At 40.7% G+C, this 21983-nt stretch overlaps 1 protein-coding gene across 2 annotated transcripts in view; it reads right to left on the bottom strand.

Moving 5' to 3' along the window:
* DLGAP2 (DLG associated protein 2) overlaps positions 1-21983 on the bottom strand; it is a 506645-nt gene that overhangs the window by 125871 nt on the left and 358791 nt on the right. For both annotated transcript variants that reach the window (XM_026653071.1, XM_026653068.1), the window contains exon 4: positions 1847-1912. Coding sequence is in view for 1 of the 2 variants with exons in the window: in XM_026653068.1 (XP_026508853.1) it covers positions 1847-1912 (66 nt within the window). In the remaining variant the exon portion in view is untranslated. The remainder of the gene's footprint in view (positions 1-1846; positions 1913-21983) is intronic.

Raw genomic sequence — 21983 nt, forward strand, 5'->3', positions numbered from 1 at the left:
CTATCCTTTATAATCACTGAAAATTTACCTTTTGTAGTTAATAAACTTATTTTTTGTTTATTCCAAAACCCAGTTTGTGCAATTCATAACAGGGGGTGGAGGGCAAAGAGTTGTGCATATCTCCCTCCACTTCGAGGGAGGGGGCGATTTTTATGAGCTTACACTATATAGATCTCTATTCAGTGCAAGACAATATCATTTTGGGTTTACACTCCAGAGGGTGTGTGCACAGGAGAGCTCGGCATTCCCCTAGCTGAATCCTCCCACAGAGAGCTAATCCCAGACTCTGTGTGATTCTACTGCCGGATGTGTTCCTGCCTCTGTGTGTGCTAGAAAGAGGCTTGAGAGCCTGTCACAGCAGCACAGAGTAAGGGAAACCCAGGCTGGTAGGACAGGCGGACTCGGTAAGACCCCAGCATATCCAGTGGCACCCCAAAAGGGGGGTCCGACCCATCACAAATACTTGTGTGGTATGACAAGTACAGCACACAATATTTAGTGAATGCTTATACTGTAACAATATCACCTCTTCTTGTGTCCTCTGTTCCTTTGCTGATGCAGCTTTTTTTCTTATTGATCATTCTTTACATTTGCTACTGGTTTTAATTAATATTATGCAATAACCCCACAATCTTTTCCTAATCAGGATGCTGGATGATAGATCAATTTAGCACACATTCCCAAGGCTGGTCTCTTATTCCTTGATTAATTATTTTCCATTTGCTTACATGGAACTCCACTAGCTACTGCCTACCCAATCACCTAAAGGAGCCACATATTTCTGCACCAGCTTGCATTGACCTATATATTATTTGCTTTGTCTTCAGAAATCCTGCAGGGAAAAGTTCCCAGTAGGTAGGCTACAGTAGCACAAAGTGTCTACAGCTCCCACATGCTAGGGAAGGGGACAGCTGGGAGTCAGAGTGGCATAAAAGGTAGGCGTAGTGTTGCCTCCATTGATAGTAATCCGGTGTTGCGTCCATTGATAGGGATCCTACTGAACCACAATTTTAAACCATGTCTGCCCCCTTACAGTATGAGAACAAACAGAGGGTGGAGGTGGAAATATTTAACTTGTGACCCCTTACTAAACTGAATAGTTTTCATCTCCTCTTAGTACAATCTTCTATCCAGCACTATTAATGCCTTATCCCATAACTCTTTCCATTAACCTTTCATCTCTAATGTGCAATCTTGGGAAATGCATGTTTTTCAAAACTCATATATTCTTCTAGTGATATCTACAAAACTCCCACTGACTTCAATAGGCGCAGAGTTAGGCCAGCACCTATTGCTTTTGAAAATCCCACTCCAAGAGATGAGCTAAACACAATGGCCTCCTGTCCCTGAATCACTACTCCTTAATCAAACTGTGCTCTTCTGGGGGGTTTTCCTAACCAGACCCTTTAGGATAATGATCAAGATTTACTTTCAGTTTACAATTTAGCGGTCTAGACAGAAATGCTAAATATTCCTAACAAAATGCAAAACTACTCAAAAAGAAAAACAAACAAATAAACCACACCCCTAAGATTTTAATTAATTTGAAAATATGCACATATGGGTGAAGAACTTTACTAAGGTACATTAACATTTTGACAAAGACTATATACTTTCTTAGTTTATTTTCCTTTAGTGTCTTTTTTTTTTAAAGGTTTTTTCTAGTACTTCCCAAATAATTGGGAATTGAATCTGGATATCTTAGGAAAAATTAAAGCTCCATCAATTTCCTTGCTCACTACTTTTAGAACTCTTGGTTGCATATTATCCAGACCTGATTCTTAGTCTACTTTAAGTGCCTCTAATCTTATTTAGCATAAAGTTATCTAAGAGATAATATCTGTACCTAGCTCCTCCTCTGTCGTCCCCGGAAAACTGATCCCCGACTTGAGCAGATCGCCACCCTCTTCCTCTGTAAAGACAGAAACAAAGTAACTATTTAATAACTGATATTTCCATATTCCTGGCTACAAGCTCGCCATTCATTTTTAAATGACTCACCATACTGTATGTGCTGATTGGTGTGGGGGGAGGGGAGAGGAAAGGGATCTTAAATTCTCAAATATTTGTTGCCATTCTTCCTTTTCTAAATTTATTTTCATGCTTTTCGTTTGGTTTTGTAACTTTCCCACCTGGGCAGATTCTTTGTATCAATAAATGCCTTTTGTTTATCTTGCATGTTGCTTTTTCCATCTCTACTTAGTCACATTGATTTCTGGTGCCCTTCTAGGTTTCCTTTTTTAGTTACTTTGGAAATAATTCTTATTGTAACTTCTCCAGCTGTGTCGTAAATGCTTCCCATTTTTCTCTGCTTATTTCACTGCTATCAATGATTTTCAGCCTATTTTCTTTCACTCACGACTTAATCTTTTGAAGTCTGAATGTATAAAGTCCAGTAATTTTGTGTTTGTGACTTTTTTGCCATTTTAGTTCAATTCTCTTCACCACAGATTTCCTGCGTGACCTTGGGCGAGTCACTTAGCCTCACCATGCCTTAGTAGAATAACTTTACTTGCTCAGAAACTACAATAACAAAGGGCATATAAGTACCTAAAATTATCCTTATCCTTACATTCTCTATTTTTTCTTTGTCATGTCCCTTTTTTGGTCCTATTCTTCACTTTTTTTTCTGATACAGTTCCCAGGAAATTCTTTAAGTCAAGATGGTCTTTCACAGTATTTCTCCCCATACCCTGTTTTTTAATCAAAAGCGCAAGTAGTCCAAAGTAGAAGAGTGAGTGGAAGTGAAGGGGGAGGTACTTCCTGTCTCCCACTGCTTAGCCAACTGGGAAACAGGGCACACATTTTCAGGGAACAAACACGGTGACACCCTGGGCTTCTCTACACTACTTTTTGTTAAGTTGTAACCTGAGTAGCTGATTTCTAATTAACTCACATTCATGAATACAACTGTTATTCTTAGGTGGACATTCAAACCTTTGAAATAGGCTACAAATTAGGCCACATCTGCTTTTCTTTTCAGGTACCAAGATTATATAACCACCACATCAGGTATGTAGTTTGTGTGGTTTGACTTATAATGAAAACAAAATTACAGTTTTTGCAGATTTCAATGCTGTATTTAATAAATGTATACACCTGGTATATTTCTAGGCCTAGTACATTTTCTAGTCTGCAGTTTTTAGTTGTGTGGTAATGTGAATTAACTGATTTCCAATTAACTCAAATTAAATAACATGGTTGCAAATGTTAATTTAGACACTCACAAATGTTTGTTCCTAGTCATGCTTCACTCTAGGCTTCAGCTAATATAATTGATTTTATACGAGTGGGAAGTATAGTCCAGATAGTGTATGGAAAAGAGAATCAGAAAATATTTAAAAAGTTTCAGAAAAAGTAACATGTATTCCTACATTTATCATAGTTAAATACACTTTTTTATTCACGTTCAACCTCCTAGAAATCTAGTCAGTTGAGTGTCAGAAAAGGAATCTCATACCATTTTAAAAAATGACTGGAACATGTATTCAAATTAAATTTCATTTGGAGAGGTAATGGACAACTCTAATTGAATATAAGCACAAATTAGACAGTTTCCATGGAGACTGTGTCCATGTGATCTGCATATACTGTAACTCATAAGTGAAGCCTCTAATTCAGCTGCATTGGAGTCTGGAATCAAGAGGAAGGCATGAAAAAATAGAGTCCCCCCAAAACCCAGAAGATCCTTTACATTCTTGCAAATAGTTAGCAAATATCACAGGAAACTTAGTGAAAAAGAAGCTTTCCTTTAAGACAGTAATTTTGTGCAAGTAGCTATATTTTGAAATCACAAATGATGTATCCATCCAGAAACACCTAAATCATCATCAAAAAGGAAAACAGAAATGTATGCAGTAACTCCTCCCATGCTAGAAGTCTGTAAAATTCATATTTACTCAACCCCAAGCTACACTAAGATTGTAGGGAACTTTCTGAAAATACCCTGCATACGTTTGACATATTTTAGACAGAAGACGGAAATAACTCTTCTATCTAACTTAATTCTTTTTCCAACTGCCCTTGCTGCTAAGGAGCGGGGGCGGGGGGAGAGGAGAGAATGGCTGCTACACAAGCAAAGGGAGATAAAGAAGATGGATGAATAAGCCCAAAAGAGGTCAGAGAAAAGATGTAAAACAATTAGCACAAACAATCAAGGAAGGTTACAGCACAGGATCAAGACTCAGGAGACCATGATTGTGATTCTGGCTCTGACACATGATTTCCTGTGTAACCTTGAACAAGTCATTTAATCTCTCTGTGCCTCAGTTCCCCATCTGTAAAATGAAGATAATCCTTCCCTACCTTATTGGTCCCTTGTAAGAATAAACTCCTTACTGCTCGAGATGCATTCCACTAGTATAATGTATGGCAGTAGGTAGATAGTTAAATTGCATAAGGATGTGAGAACTGCCATACTGCAGAGTAGCATTCTGCCTTGAATGGTGGCCAAATGCTTCAGAGCAAGGCATAATACTCATGTAAAACACCTTGATCTATAACTCTGCTGTGGGGGAGAGAATTACTTCCAGTTTAGGTCCCAGGCACGAGGAGTAATTCTCCTTTTATTTTTTATCATAAATTTATAACTATTCACATGTAACCTTACTGCTTAGATCTTTTCCCCCCACATGGCTAGTGTCAGTTCAGTCAGCCTTTGAATAAATTCAATTCATGCATTCTGCACTGATGAAGCCAAAGTTAATCAAAGGTCTCAGTGACTCTTGTGACATTACAAGGATAATCTTTGTCTGAGGTTCTTAAACAATTACTCCAACATACTGTAATTCCTTTAACAAAGGCACGGATGGCTTTTGTTTGGTCTGGTTACATTTTTTCCTATGAATAATCATTTTTATTACCGACTAACAACATTAAATTAATCTTTCATTCATTAGTGTTTTTCCTATTTAATGGTAATGAAGCGGGGCACATTGTGCTACACACTCATAGCGTTCTTGTGTCATTCTAGCATTGTTCTAACATTCTAAAATACTTGCATGCATGGATCATCTGTTACTTTCCTCATCCTAGAACATAGATCCAAATTGTGCCAGCTGCCCCACTGCCTGCAGTGGCACTAACTCCAGAGGATTTGAAAGCAGCCGCTTTACATGATAATGCTAACCTTAATGTGAAACTACTGGATGAGGGATAAAGTGCAAGGGCCGTGGAAAAAGAGACATTGACAATAAAGGTGAGATTATGAAAACAGCATGATTTACATTTTAAGGATTTGAATAATGTAAAGAACTCACATTCTGCAGACAACAGATACAATTACTACTTAAGTCTCCTTCAAGTGCACACATTATAGATTAATATAAAGAGAAGTCCAAAATCTGTCCTCAGAAGAACATAACACTCCTGGTGACTTCAATGGGAGTTGTATGCGAGTGTCACGGGGAAAATACCTGGATGCCTATTTGCTTTTGTGAAAGCTGAATTTCTAATCAAGCGATGCTGTAAGGCACTCATCTATGAAAGCAGCCACGCCTCAGGCCCCAATTTTCTGTTCTGGCTGAACTCTGCTTGGTGCAGAAATTGAGGTTCAGTGAGTCGAGGGTGGTCACTTTATGTTCCTCATATTCTGGGGCCAGTCAGCAGAAGGTTCAGCCTCTAATACAGGTTAAAGCAGTCTCAGGTCAACTCTAACTACCGCCCCACTGTTTGTCTATTGTCCAAGGAACTGTGCTGGCAACCAGGAAGAGCCTCAGCCTGATGAAACACTTCATCTACACTTCAATTTTTTTTATCTGAATTAAAACATATGAGCAGCAGCTGAGAGAGTAAATTGTAAAACAATATTTTAGTGAACATGACTGAGCCCTGGTCCTTTCCTACCTTTATTACAGCAAGTGCCTCCTCTTAGGCATCACCGATTCCCACACCATAGCCTCCCTGTTCATATAGTATGCTTCTACTAATAATAGCTTCCTCCCCCATTGATCCAACCCTGTCAATCCCCTGTATCCTTCCAGAAAACAAGCTCCCAATCCAAGTGCAATAAAGGCTCACTCTCTCCTCATTGACAACTCTTCCAAAGGCGCTCTTCAGCAAGGCTCACAATCAGTTATCTGCCTTCACCACCACAATGCTGCATGGGAGACGGACTGAGCTAAAATTCATATTAAACTTCATAAATAAATTAAAAATCAATAAACTGAGTTATCAGCCTCCTCTGGGTCTCCTAGTGCATCTTACCTTAGCTATGTCTCTCTTTTAGCCTGTAAACTCCTTAGGCAGGTACTGTTCTTTTTTGTGTCTTGTATAGCACCTGGCATACTATCAGTGCTTAGCAAATAATAGACTACCCACGTACGTTGTTTTGTATATCAGTGTGTGGCAGATACACAGAGCAGGGGAAGGAGTGGATTTAAATTGGAAACCATGATTATAACAAAAATTAAAGTTTATGTTGAAAGGTTTAAACTCTTGGGGGCCACTTTTTTGGGTGCTCTCTTTGGGCAGTGGGAAGAACAAAAGAAATTTGGTCACTTTGCCAAGTTGCTCTTATTTTTCCTATCAACACCACTATTGGTTTTACCCCATTTCCTTTTACATACCATCTGGCGACTTCACAAACTGGAGAATTCATTGCGCATGTAAATTAAGATAATGATTAGTTTGGCTTTTCTCCTTATACAGGCAAAGTTTTCTGATAGGTTGTGTTAGTAAATGTTGAATAAGTCCTTGTATTTAATTTAGTGCCGTTTGCTACTATCAGTGCAGCAGATAAGAAAGAAGGATTGATGAAGCCTAGATCTCTCTTTCCAGTCTAATCCTTCCACTTTGTACATACAATATAGTTCCAGCCAGCTGAAACCTGGTTACACAATCTGGCTGTTTGAAAAAGCTAGTCAGTCATAAAGCCTGTTAAATAAAGCTGAAGAAGTTGCCTGTGTCTGTATGGTTCTATATCCCAGGGAGCCTAAATGAAATATGTTGTTGGGGATCGCTGGATCCATCTGGGTGCAGCATATCCTCCCTTTTAGCTGCCTTGGCACTGCTCTAGTGATTGCACTCTGAGGTCATGGATCCAGAGGTAGCCCTTTCAAGTTAGCCAGCTGGGGGGTGTTCACAGAGCCACCTAGAATAGCGACATTTCTTGGACTCCTTCATTCTGTGAGACAGTGTGCTTCACAGAGCCTAAAAATTCCCCAAAGCCCCTTTCTGCTGACTTTTCAAAACTGGAAGGGTTTGAGTCAAACTTCTGAATGATCCATTTACACATTTTATTGTATTTCAGGCTCCATGGTAGACAACCAAAAATATACACGATAAAATAACAATTCGTTATCTAAATAAAATTCATTAACTAAGCAGCACGAATGATGTCCTTATTCAGCAAGCCAAATATTTCTGAATCTCCTGACTAAATCTCCAGTCCTTTGATTTCCTTCTGGGCTGATCTCAGGGCTTTGTCTCCATCCTCCAAGTCTTCCTCAATAAAATCAATATGGTAAAAATGTTGTGCAGTAGATTCCATTTGTTGGCAACCCCTCAGCTGCTAATAGGCAGAAGGCAGGTTTACAGGGCAGAAGCCAGGGAAGGAAGCACTGGGATACGCCTTCCCTGGCTGTAGTGCTGCAGAGCTGCCTGCAGGCAGGGCAGCAGCAGGGAGAAGGAGCTACAGCCCAGAGGCTGGGGCTTCCTACAGGGAGTGGGGATGCTGGGCACATGTGGAGCTGTACATCTCCATGCACTCTCCAGGGGTCAGGGCTCAGTACATCCCAGTGCTTCCTTCACTGGGTGCAGCCCCCCAGCAGGGCATAGTCTGGAGAGCACAGTAAGAGGTACCAGGCACCTCCAACATTCAGGCTGCTGCTCCCCTCCCCACAGCTTGCCCTTCCAGCCTGCAGCCCCTTGCCTCCTGTGTAGTCCCCGTGTGCAGACAGGTTTGCGGGGCTGCAGCCCCAAAAGGAAGTGCTGGGACGAGCTGAGAACTGTCCGCAAGCAGGTGTGCAAGGCTGCAGGCAGGGGAGGCATGTTCCAGCACTTCCTTCCCTGGCTAGAGCCCCGCAAACCTGCCTGTAGTGGGTGCTCAGCACCCCTCACCACTTCCTTCCCAGGCTGCAGCCTCACAAACCTGCCTGAAGCTGGGGCCTCTCTTCCAAAAATGTTGTTAATAAGCAGCATGCCGTTGCCAATATCTGAATCCCACTGACATGAAAATCAATGGGATGGGATCGGTTCTGGCAAAATGTTGCTATTAAGAAGTTGTCAATATCCAGCTTCCTATTAACCGGAATCTGCTGTATATGTGTTCTTTGCCTATTGTACTCTCCTTCAGATGGGAACATGTAGAGGGTGCTTTCACAATGATCTTCTGCTGATGTTTATACATTCTGCGTAGGCGCTTGCTGTACACTGAAAGGTAAATGGGGAAGCCATGTCAGTAAACTATGTTGAGTAACTCTAGCATCATTGTGTGCTTGTCATTTCAAAACTGATGCTGCATCTTGGTGTCAGAATGCTTGTTTAGTGTGTTAATTTACTTGAAAACTTACTAGAAATGAGACCAAACTGTGGGTCAATGCACAGACTAATGATTAGTGTGGAACGTATGGTAATTCTAATGGTGAGAATGTACTAAAAGTCAGACATTATAGGCCTGGAATCTCCCCAGGCAAGACAAATTTTCATTGCTTTCAGTTGGAGTTGATCATGTTTGTGGAAGGAGAATCTGGTGCCCGGATTTTATTCACTGATTTTCAGGTCACCTTGAGCAGCTACTATACCACTCTGTATCTCAGCATATCTACCTGGGAAATGGGGATAGGCATTGATAATTTGTAAAGCATTTTGAGATCTAAGGCATCATTGTAAATACAGTTGGTTGTATGAACCCATCTAGAATGCACTTTAAATCGGACTTTTAAAATCCAATAACTTCTTGCTTTAAATTATTAAGAACATCATGTCAATTATATTAGGCACAACATAATTTTTGTAGCACTGTAGCTGTCAATACAAAGATAGACAAGCAATGTGCCCTTACTACCTTTGAACCTTACTACCTTTGAGTCCAACATGTATTACTTGGCTGTAAGAAATATATACAGCTTTACTGTAATTATTACATAGGAAATCATGGCATTCTACTTTTATAACTTTGTTTGACTGTATTGCAAGAGGCCCACAAGTACTTTCAATCACTGCCAGGCTTGTCCAGTTTTCCAGATGTGCTGTCAGTATAACCTCTAACATCAGAGATAAACAGAATTTGCTGAACCAGAGATATTGGGTTAATCATAGTATTACTGGTTTATGAATACTGAAGACATTTAATATGAGAAGGATCTGTCCCTGATGGGGTATGGAATATGAACAAAAGCAGGAGTTCTCCTTCTGGGACTAAAAGAAAACAGTAATTAGTGTCAGTTGTAGCTTTGATCACTTACAATAAAGCCTTTTGGCACTAGATCACAAAGCCACCATATATTTGTAGAGATGGGACAAGTTTGGGTAGTTTGTTTTTGCAAATCCACACTCCTATTTTGTAAGCTCCAAACCAACACAATGAAGCTTCTTCTGAATACACATGCCTCGTGAGGAGACAGAAGGATGGATTTTCAATTAGATGAGACTCAAAATCTGATCTCCTTCAGCATTTTTCTAACCAAGTGGGGAATTTAAGTATCGATTGTAAACAATGCACCATTCCCTCTCAGATATAACGGTAACCAAAACAAGGAGCCAGAGATCAGTTGCCCCTTTTCAGATATAGTCCTGTCCCTCAGCTCCCCTGAGCGCTTCAGGGCTTTCACCTTAGTACAGGGACTTTGGGGTCTGGGCCCTTGAACAGTCAGGGTCTTCCCCAGCTGCACCCCTACCGAGGGAAAGGCTTCTGTTGTTGTCTGGTTTTTTGGGAGGGGGTAGGAGAGCCCAGGCTCACCCTCTTCGCCAGGCTCCAATTCAGGGTCTGATGGCAGGCTGCTACATTCTACACTTTGACGTGCTACGCAGCTGACCCCAGGACCACTTCCTACCCAAGTTTTCCTTTTCCCCATGGAGTAAATTACAGAATTACACATAAAGTCTCTGACCTTCCAAGTCAGTCACCAGTCTCTCCTTGGTAGGTTTCTATCGGGTCTGTTTTTCCAGGTCTCTGGTCATGAGAGCTCCTGGGCAGTACTTCCTCATAGCTCAGAGCAGAGGTCTGCTCCCTTCCCCTGCCTGACCCCTTCTGAGCTACTCTGCATCCCCTTTTAAGCCCCTCCTCCACCTTGTGCAGGCTTTGCAGATGGAGCTGGGCAGGGCTGCCTGGGCCCAGAGCTGCTCCTTAACCCCTTGCTCTCCAATGTGGGCTTTCTATACCCCATCACATACTCCAATACAAATAAATAATAATATCAATGATGTTGATGCATAAGGAAAAAGATATGCCAGTCTCAAGATGTGTGTGTGGAAAGAGGGGAAAGGGAAGAATCAATATATAGGACTTTATTTAAAAATGTGTACAAATGTATTTTGTTCATTTCCTAAACACTGAACAAAGAGTAAAGGACAAATCAAAAACTTGACACGGTCATTAATGTCTATTTCTGTTCTTAGAACAATGACACCTTTTTTCTCAGATCTGCATCCTGTGTGCATTCAGAGTCATAGTTTCTTAATCTGGGAACAAAAGTATCTACCACTATTCACTTCCGGTAATCCAGCTAAGATAACACAGCTAAGAAAGAATAAGCCAGATCTATTCTTTCCAATTCATCAACAGAATCACTCACTAAGGTCCTGATCTTGCAAGCTATTGTATATGGGCAGACACCTGCAACCATGCAGAGCTGAAGTCAATGGCATTCCATACAAGCATAGGGGTTCACTTACACCGTACAGTTTACAAAAGCAATCATGTACACCTTTGCTAACCCACTAAAGGCACTGGCATTAGATAAATGTCACTGGAGCATAAATTGGCCTTTTTCCCCACTTGTGACAATGCATGATCAGGAAAGAACCCAGTCTGAGTCTCGGATCTTAGGATGAGTTTGCAGTTAGAAGAAAAACTATGTATCTATTTGCAAGCTGAAAATATTTGAACTGGAAACGACTGAGCCCCTGTAAACATGTAACCTCACCATATTATTTTTACAGAGTCCCTTAGCAGAAAATAATTTCAATTTAAGCATGTCAGAATACACGCAATAAAATATTAAATGTAGTATATTTGTATCCAGTGATTTCTTTTTGAAGTGTATTTGTTTGAATAATCTTTAGGTATAATATTATACATTTGCTATTGTGTTATTCAATTCTGGGGGGACTGGAAGGAGAATTGTGTGGTAATCTTAAAGTTCACATTGAAAAAGTAAAACCAATTACTGGACTTAGAATCCATATTTTCTGCTCCATGTCTTTGTTTACTGAAAGATATAGATAGGGGCATAGAGTGGGTCAGGGAAGTGGAACTAGAATATTAACATTATCATTTCTGCTTCAGTGCTCAGTGCTCAGACTGGATTGGTAGTGACAAACTCATTGACTGAAAATGAATCTGTAGGGTCTGTCCAATTCCCAAAGGAAAGGTGTCTACATCTCAAAAACCAACACTCACAATTAGCTGTCTCAGAAGCAAAGGGGCAAGGAGAATAAACTAACCTCTGAACCATTTAGATGCCCTCCTGGTCAAGGTCGAGTCACATCAATATGACTATGTGGGGAATCTTGCCTCCACATGACCATTAGTTACATCTAATTAGACAAATTTCCAGGGCTGTCACTCTGGCATTTTTAAAAGATACTGCAATTGCTTTAAAATGCAGAGTTTGTTTTATTTTCCAGAAAGCCATGAATAAGACCCACATGTTTTCAGCCAGTTGGTTCCCCAAGAATGGGATTTCCAATGTGTTTAATTAATGCTTCATTGCTGCTGTGTTAGGACAATGGCAGTGATTAGTTTTAATGTTGGACTTCCAGCTCCAGTTTGTGTACAGCCATACAACCAGTCCACATTCCACCACTGCTCTAACAATTACTAATGGCTTTACTTGGAAAGAAATACAATTTTTGCATTTGTACTCTGGATTCAGGGTAAAAAAATAATCTGAATGAAATTATACAGTCTGTCTGCACACAATCTTCACATTTGAAACAGACCAGAGGGAAATTTAAAGTCACCAAAACCACACCACCTATCAATGTATGACAGAATGAACATGATTGTGTGAAAGGGGACAGCAGCTAAAACTAATTACAGCAAAGTCACATTCAGATAAACAGAATACACAAATCAATTCTACAACTCTTCCTCTCTAGCCTAGAGGGCTCTATCAGGTTAAAGCCAACCACTGCCACCACAGTTTTTTCATGCAGATTATGAAGTCATCTCCTAAAAGAAGTCAGCTATGACTATAAGATACAACACCTTAATTCCAAAAAGATGTGCATAGCCAGGAAATGAATAAAAAGGATCAATTTCTGAAGCACTAGCATGGCTTCTATTCAAATACTGTAAAATCTTCATCATGAACTAGTGGGGTTTTCATTTTTAAGTGCTGTCTGTGTTGAGTAAGGCAGTCAGTCTAAGCATCATCCATACTAAAAGCAGTATTCATTATACCCTAATCTAATTTAAATGCAAGTCCTACCTGAATGCAAAGCTGAAGTGCATTCTACCACTATAATTGCATTAGGTCCTATGCTAAAACTTCTGCATGGACTGAGTATCTTATTTTATAAGAAGACTGTGTTCTAATGTCAATATACTGATATTTATCAACAGTTATAGTCCTTTAGATATTCCCAGGCTTAATCAGCAAACAAAATGTGTCTGTTTAAAATCTTCTGAAAGATTTCTGAGGAAATGTGTTAAAACACCACCAGAGGTTTCTTTTGGTTATTAATTCACAGCTGTATAATTGGTAACATATATATATTATATCTTGTCCCCTCGTATCTATGCGAAACTGAATGGAGGGCCAGGTAGGGAAGGCTGTGCCTCCCCAAACAGCCCGGCCCCCGCCTCCTATCCTCCCCCTCACTCTTCTGCCCCCTGACTGCCCCCCTCAAAACTCCCATCCCATCCAACCCCTCCTGCTCCTTGTCCCCTGACCACCCCCTCCCGGGACCCCTGTCCCTAACTGCCCCCCGGGACCCCACCCCCTATCTAGCCCCCCCTGCTCCCTGTCCCCTGACTGCCCCGACCCCATCCACACCCCTGCCCCTAACTGTCCCCCAGGACCACACCCCCTATTCAACCCCCCCGCTCCCTGTCCCCTGACTGCCCCCAGGGACCCCCTGTCCCTTACCCATCCCTCCCCCCACCCCCTTACCATGCTGCTCAGAGCAGCAGGAGCTTGCAGCCTCGCTGCCCGGCTGGAGCCAGCCACGCCACCCATGCTGCCCGGCAGGAGTGGCGGGCCAGAGTGCTGGTGGTGCGGTGAGGGGAGGCTGCGGGGGAGGGGGGCAGCAGGGGAGGGGCTGGGGGCGAACCTCCCTGTCCGGGAGCTCAGGGGCCAGGCAGGACGGTCCTGTGGGCCGGATGTGGCCCGCAGGCCGTACTTTGCCCACCTCTGGTCTAAGGCCACTTCTGAATCCTGGTTTTGGGGATGAAAGGCATGAGAAATCCCCCAGGTTAATGGAGCTAAACTCATTTCTTACACAGAACCATTCCAGGAAGGTGAGGAAATGTGTGGGAAGGAAATGTATTTCTCATCCCAATCCAGGGATTTATTTCACACATTTTGTTCTAAACTATAATGCCAGGTCACATCTATTGTTTTCTAGTGTTGTGCAACATGCCAAAATTATAATTCATGTATATGTACTCTGTGTCTGAAACCTGTCTACGGCACAGCTGGATACATGCTGTACTATACACACAATAGCAGTCTCTTCATCAGAACAAATCTTTCAGTCCCATTCTGGGGAGAGATCCTGCATTCTTGGATTTCAGTGGGACTTTTCATTGCTCACAGAATGGGAGGATCATCTAGCTAGAGCTATGTCTGTGGAGCATTTAGAACCAATGGGGCTATTTTTCAACTGCCTTGCATCTTGTATAGTTATTTATTCCTGGGAAAAGTGTGGGACAAACCCATGTAAGTCACTCCTAATGAGAGTAGTAGCATTTTGTGCTTGCTTCGCACAGCTGCAAATGACTTCACAAGAGGCATAAGAGTTTGGGGGTATTGGATGAGGATTCATTTCATTACATTTGGGAAGAATGTCATAATCACTGATGTAGTTGCTGATACCCATTCTCTGAAGTTTTCAGTTATGGAAGAAAGGGGAGATATTTCCTCTGAAATTATCCAATTCCAGAGGAAAGTTCCATCTGACGTTATGGTATCCTCTAAGAATTCAGGGAGCATCAGGACATGAGAATTAGGCATATTTTTGTGCAAATTCCAATCTTATTGTTACTGCATGCGAGCAAGAGGCACTTATCAAAAGCAGACACTGATCATTTGTAAGCTCCCAACAGCTCCCAACTCAGAACCATGCAGAAGAGATCCTCTCTTTTGGGAGCAATAAGGCTATGTTGTCCCACTCCTCCCACAAGCCATGCATGTGGGCTTGGGGCAAGAAATTGCATGAAGGAACCAGCCAGAGACTTAAGCTAGGTCTACACTAGAAAAGGTTTTCTAATATAGCTATACCAGAAAACGCTCTTAGTGTAGTCAGATCTTATACTGGCAAAAAAGTACTTTTGCTGGTGTAGCTTATACCCATGGCTTCCCAATCAAAATAAACTTTCTTGCTGGTTTAACTAAATCAACAGTAGGGGTTTTGCTGGTATAGAAACGTAAAAAAAAAAAAAAATCACACCCCCAACTTACATTATTATACCAGCAAAAGTTATTAGTGTGGATGTGGCTTTAAACTGGCAGGAGAAGCTGTGAAGTAGTGTAAGCAAGGATGCTGGATAGTGATGTCATCAGGCTGCTTCCTGCAGTCTTCACTCTAAATGCTCTTGTCCTCTGTACTGATTGGCTGTTCGCTCCAATCCCCTCCCATCTCCTTCCTCACAGGCTCCAAACCTTGCTGGCATGCTTCCTTCCTTTGTCTTTCCATTTAGCCACTTCCCTCCTAACAAAACCCCACCCAAAAGAGTTCACAACAAACACAAACCAATAAAAAGCACAATCATAAAATTTAACGTTTACAAACCATCATGACTCCCTTTGCTTGTGTGTTGTATCCCTTTCCTCTCTATTTTGTCTTTGCTGGTTAGAGTGCAAGCTCTTCGGGATAAGGACTGTCTCTTATCTTTTGTTTGTACAATGCCTCAAACAAGGGGGCCCCATTCTCAGTTGGCCCATAGGCAATACCATAACAAACATAATACATAAATAATCATAATGAAATAAATATGTACAGTTTGGACACAAAGTTATGGTGCTGCATATAATGCACTTAAGACAGCATCATTACAGTTCAGTGCAACACTGAAAAGAAATTCAGACAGCTCAAACTAGACCGAAAGCACTTTAACAATGGCATTTCCCTCCCTCCTCATTTTGTGGAAGACAATAAGAATGAAGATGAGAGACAAGATCAGGAAGAACAATATAAAACATCAAGAAAACAAATGCTTGAGAGTGGTAAGTAGGAAGATGAAATTAAGGCATTTAACTTCAGTTGCTGATAAAGACTGGAATAAAATAAATGGCAAGTAAATATCGTGACAAAATATGGAAACACAAAAGACTTCCAGATTTTTAAACTCATCAGCCTACTGTAATACTAATACAAAAGTACCTATGAATTGATTAGCAGTGTACCTTTACTCTTGTAGCATGGAGGCTACATTGGCAACTTGTCTCAACCGGATAATATGAATAACTTGCACATATGTTTACTTTAATTGCCCCCAGTGATGAATCCAAAAATAAATAAAACATAGCATGAATAAAAATAATTGTAACATTACATCCCACATTAATGTAGCTTCTACAAAAGCAGTGTATTACTGTAATCAATTTATATTTTACGATATGTAATGTACTATAATTATGTTATTGTAAACTATTTCTGGGTCCCTTTCTGCTGGTGGCTACTGACTCCCTTTTTCTCTTGGTGGCTTTCTTTTGTCTCCCTGGCATACAACTAGGAGCAATGTGAAGAATTTACGAAAAAGAAAATGTAAGCATGAAATATAAAAGCTATCCACAGAGAGATTTATTAATGGAATAATATTCTTCTAAGGGCAGTGACGGAAGCCACATTGCTTGTTGTTTGAAATTAGACTAGACAAAACTGTGGAAAATATGTAATTTGGAAACATTCTTCATTAGTTGAGGAATATGTTTCTAGACCTTTTCTATCACTAATTTCTAAGACACCCAAACGTAGGCATAAATGCATAACACTGATAAAAAATGTTAACGCTGGTGAAATGAGAATTAAATATTATTTTAGCTGTATTAGCTGAAACTGATGCAACCCTGTGGTCAGTTTGACAAAATTATGAGCTTGCCATGCCAAAAAAACATGGCGTATATTTATTGGAATATCTTTAGATAAAACAAGACCATTTGTAACTTTCTCACAAGAAACCAGAGTCAGAAAAAAATCCAACAAAACAGTTTTCCCGGGAATTCACTGATTCATCAAAATGTTCCATGTAGATGGTTTGATTGACTATTTCCTCCAGAATGCTACTTGCCAGGCAACTTTTGAAACCTGCCTGGTTTCCTGCCAGCTTGCCTGGTTGGCTCCTCGTCAGCCCACCTGGAGGGCTGCTGGGCCTTCCAGGGTCCACAGCTCTAGGGCACCCAGACAGGTGGACTGCCTCAGAGTTGGGGACCCTAGGAACTTTCAGGATCTGTAGCTCCAGAACAGCCAGTCAGGCAAACTTCTGATGAACCTGGGATCCCAGGGCTTAATGTCCGTGCCCCCAGTGCAGCCTGTCATGCAGACTGCCCCAGAGTCATGCAAGCCAGATTTTCCCTTTCACAGAGATTTTTTTGAAATTTTTGGTTTCAAATCTGAATTGAAATGAAACTAAGTTTCAAAATATTTCCCTGTGACTTTTTTTCTCCTTTGTTTGCTATTCTCCAGTCATACAGTGCCACCCGGATTTGATAGATATTTTTAAAATCCTTGCTACCAAACTTGGAATTTCATGTGCCAGTTCTTTCAGTATTCTGTGATGGAGATTATTTTGTGTGTCCTCCCCCACCACCGTGACTTGAGTGCATTAAACTCTTTGAAAGAGTTTTGCTTCCACTTCAGATGTGGTAATTTCTATTTCTATGTCCTCATTCCTATTAGTCATCCTGCCTTGTACCTCATGTTCTACATTGTCATCCTTACTGAACACTGAGGCAAACTACTCATTTAGTTTTGGGGCCATACCTAGATTATCCTCAATCTCTATCCCATCCTCGCTGCATGGCAACTCCACTTCTTCTTTTCTTGTTCTTTTTATACTTATATGGGGGGAAAAAAAACTTTTACTATGGATTCAAATTTCCTTTACAAGATCTAACTCAGCTTGACTTTTGTCCAGTCTCACTTTAGCTCTACAATTTCTGACTTCCAAGACGTAGCTTTCTTTGCTGATCAGTTCCTCCTTCATTCTAGGTAGGCTCTCTGCTTACTCCTACTATCATCGAGTTAAGACTGGAGTTCTTCCCTACAAGTTTTTTTCCCCTTACTTGGGATGCAAATTCCAGATAGCTTTTGCACTTTTGACTTAAAGAAATTCCACATGTAGGTCCCTGAGCTCTTTGGTCCAGTTGAGTTCAGTAACGTCTTCCCTTTATTTTTCAAAGTCTGCCTTTTACAACTTGAAAAACCTGCCCTGATTTTGATTATCATTCTCATAGACTCATAGACTTTAAGGTCAGAAGGGACCATTATGATCATCTAGTCTGACCTCCTGCACAACGCAGGCCACAGAATCTCACCCACTCCTGTAACAAACCCCTAATCTATGCCTGATTTATTTAAGTCCTCAAATTGTGGTTTAAAGATCTCAAGGTGCAAAGAATCCTCCAGCAAGTGACCGGTGCCCCACGCTGCAAAGGAAGGCGAAAAACCTCCAGGGCCTCTGCCAATCTGCCCTGGAGGAAAATTCCTTCCTGACCCCAAATATGGCGATCAGTTAAACCCTGAGCATGTGGGCAAGACTCACCAGCCAGCACCCAGGAAAGAATTCTCTGGAGTAACTCAGATCCCACCCCGTCTAACATCCCATCACAGACCACTGGGCATATTTACCTTCTAATAATCAAAGATCAATTAATTGCCAAAATTAGGCTATCCCATCATACCATCCCCTCCATAAACTTATCAAGCTTAGTCTTGAAGCCAGATATGTCTTTTGCCCCCACTATTCCCCTTGGAAGGCTGTTCCAGAACTTCACTCCTCTGATGGTTAGAAACCTTCATCTAATTTCAAGTCTAAACTTCTTAATGTCCAGTTTATATCCATTTGTTCTTGTGTCCACATTGGTACCAAGCTTAAATAATTCCTCTCCCTCCCTGGTATTTATCCCTCTGATATATTTATAAAGAGCAATCATATCTCCCCTCAGCCTTCTTTTGGTTAGGCTTAACAAGCCAAGCTCTTTGAGTCTCCTTTCATAAGACAGGTTTTCCATTCCTTGGATCATCCTAGTGGCCCTTCTCTGTACCTGTTCCAGTTTGAATTCATCCTTCTTAAACATGGGAGACCAGAACTGCACACAATATTCCAGATGAGGTCTCACCAGTGCCTTGTATAATGGTACTAACACCTCCTTATCTTTACTGGAAATACCTCGCCTGATGCATCCCAAGACTGCATTAGCTTTTTTAATGGCCATATCACATTGGCGGCTCATAGTCATCCTGTGATCAACCAATACTCAGAGGTCCTTCTCCTCCTCTGTTACTTCCAACTGATGTGTCCCCAATTTATAACCAAAATTCTTGTTATTAATCTCTAAATGCATGACCTTGCACTTTTCACTATTAAATTTCATCCTATTACTATTACTCCAGTTTACAAGGTCATCCAGATCTTCCTGTATGATATCCCGGTCCTTCTCTGTATTAGCAATACCTCCCAGCTTTGTGCCATCCGCAAACTTTATTAGCACATTCCCACTTTTTGTGCCAAGGTCAGTAATAAAAAGATTAAATCAGATTGGTCCCAAAACCGATCCCTGAGGAACTCCACTAGTAACCTCCTTCCAGCCTGACAGTTCACCTTTCAGTATGACCCATTGTAGTCTCCCCTTTAACCAGTTCCTTATCCACCTTTCAATTTTCATATTGATCCCCATCTGTTCCAATTTAGCTAATAATTCCCCATGTGGAACTGTATCAAATGCCTTACTGAAATCGAGGTAAATTAGATTCACTGCATTTCCTTTGTCTAAAAAATCTGTTACTTTCTCAAAGAAGGAGATCAGGTTGGTTTGGCATGATCTACCTTTTGTAAAACCATCTTGTATTTTGTCCCAATTACCATTGACCTCAATGTCCTTAACTACTTTCTCCTTCAAAATTTTTTCCAAGACCTTGCATACTACAAATGTCAAACTAACAGGCTTATAGTTACTCGGATAACTTTTTTTTCCCTTTCTTAAAAATAGGAACTATGTTAGCAATTCTCCAGTAGTACGGTACAACCCCTGAGTTTACTGATTAGTTAAAATTTTTTGCTAATGGGCTTACAATTTCATGTGCCAGTTCCTTTTAATATTCTTGGATGAAGATTATCTGGGCCCCCCGATTTAATACCATTAAGCTGTTCAAGTTTGGCTTCTATTTAATGTAAACCGAATCAATGCACAATTATTTGATCCAAGGTTATTTTCTACAACCAGCTCTTCTATAACATCCTCACTACTTATGCAAAGCAATCTAAAATAGCCTCATCTATTTGGTGATGGTTCGGTGACTATTTGGTGAAGAAATCTGCCAGCTATTACATCAGAAAGCCCGCGGGTGGTACCATTACTAATAGCATTTGTTCTCTAATATATATCTGGGATGTTAAGGTCTCCCATCAGTTCACAGCTTTTCCATACTTACACTCCCTACTCCCCTCCCACCCTTCCCTTCAATATCCCTCATTCTTTTGCTATCCTCTTATCCCTGTTGACTCATCCTTTCCACACTGGCCTCATCTGGAACAAGCATGGCATTTGCCAAGAACCACTCTGACCACTTTACTTTTACACTATCTCTTTTCGCTACTCTGTCAGTTTTCTATTTATATTGTAAACTGGTTGGGGCAGGAACCTTGCCATGTTGTGTTTGTACAGAAAGTAACAAAATGAAGCCAAGAATAGAGACTTTGGGTGTTACAATATTTTGGGTCAATACAAATAACGGTAAGAACAAAGAGCCTTTAAAGTGAAGGTAAGGAGCTTGAACTTACTGTGGAAGGTAATGGGGAAACAAGTGATGGGGAATCACACAGTCTAAGCAATAGAAAAGGAAGATGACATTATCTATGGCTTTTTGGATGCACTGGACGGGAAAGAGAGGAGAGCAGAGAGAGGATGATACTGCTGTGGTTAATAGTGCAGAATATCATGGCAAATAGAGAACATGATTTAGAGACAAGAAGGGGTAGTTTTGAAAGAGGATTTTAAAGAGATAATGATGACAACCAGGTTTCGGGGGATAGGAGAGAAAGGAGTCAAATACAACACTGGGAGCATGTCTGAAACTAGATAAAGTTCTGCAGATACTGACGGGGCTACCAGCAGGCTGCAAAAGTAAACCTTGCAGGTCATATGCAGACTGCATATAAAGACTTTTGTCAGCTTGGAGAGGATCCAGGATTTCCAAGTAATTTCCTACTTGTAAATCATTTGCAGATAATGAATCAGGCCCTAGATAAAGCTATTGATTATCACGAACCATTTTAAATAGATTTGGACTCTGCAGAACCACTTTTAACTGTGCAGAACACTGGAAAGACAGAAGAACAGTATATAAGAATCCAGAAGCATAACTCTCTTAGATGAATGGCAATGGGACAAAGCTTGGTGAGATAAGTGGAGAGACTGAATTGAAGCCTGGAGGTAGATAAAGAGCTGCTTTCACTTCAGCTATTCATTGGAGATCTTTAACAACTTTCTGTCAGCTTCTTTGTTACCATGCCACAATGGGAAAATTGATCTTTTCAACAGGGACTCAGGCCATAAAATTAAAAAAAGTTTTTCCCAATATGTCCCAATATGATAAATATTTTACCTGCAAATAGGCAAAATTCATGTCAAATTCCCCCTTTCAATTTTCAAGGGGAAAACGGAAGTAGGTCTAATGCCTACTTTGAAAACAGAAAAATTAAAATCAGAGACTTTATGCTAAATAATAATATAATATAATATGGAGATATACCTATCTCATAGAATTGGAAGGGACCTTGAAAGGTCATTGAGGCCAGTCCCCTGCCTTCACTAGCAGGACCAAGAACTGTCCCTGACAGTGTTTTTTTGTTTTGTTTTTTTGCCCCATATCCCTAAATGGCCCTCTCAAGGATTAAACCCACAACCCTGGGTTTAGCAGGCCAATGGTCAAACCACTGAGTCATTCTTCCAGCATGGCTGGCCTGTTTTTTAGACAAACCCCTAATATGATTACAATCCCATATTTCAATGCCATGTGAGTTAGACATTTTATAATCATTTGAAAGGAGGCACACACCCTGAATTGCCACATTTGGAATGCATCATCTGTAAATATTATACATGACTCTGTTAGCCTTAGACTATGCTGCCCTGGACTATGTGTAAAGCCTGTTTCCATGGCATCATTTACTTTTAGATGTTCTGTTTATGTTATTTAAAAGCCTTATGAAATGCAAAATATTTCTCTGTACTGAGTCATCATAAGCTAAGGGAAGGAGGAAATAAAGTAACACAAATTATAAAAAAAATCACTGGACTTCTTCCTCCACCTTCTCCCCATTCCTCAGGTCACTGCCTTTTAAAAAAAAAAATCAACTTGAGCCTACCTTTATACTACAGGAAGGGCCAAGGCACTCCAGTTTACACACAACATTACTATATTGCTTTATGTTTTAA

Source organism: Terrapene carolina, unplaced genomic scaffold, assembly GCF_002925995.2.
Source record: "Terrapene carolina triunguis isolate 2854851 unplaced genomic scaffold, T_m_triunguis-2.0 Scaffold42, whole genome shotgun sequence".
Classification (NCBI taxonomy): domain Eukaryota; kingdom Metazoa; phylum Chordata; order Testudines; family Emydidae; genus Terrapene; species Terrapene triunguis.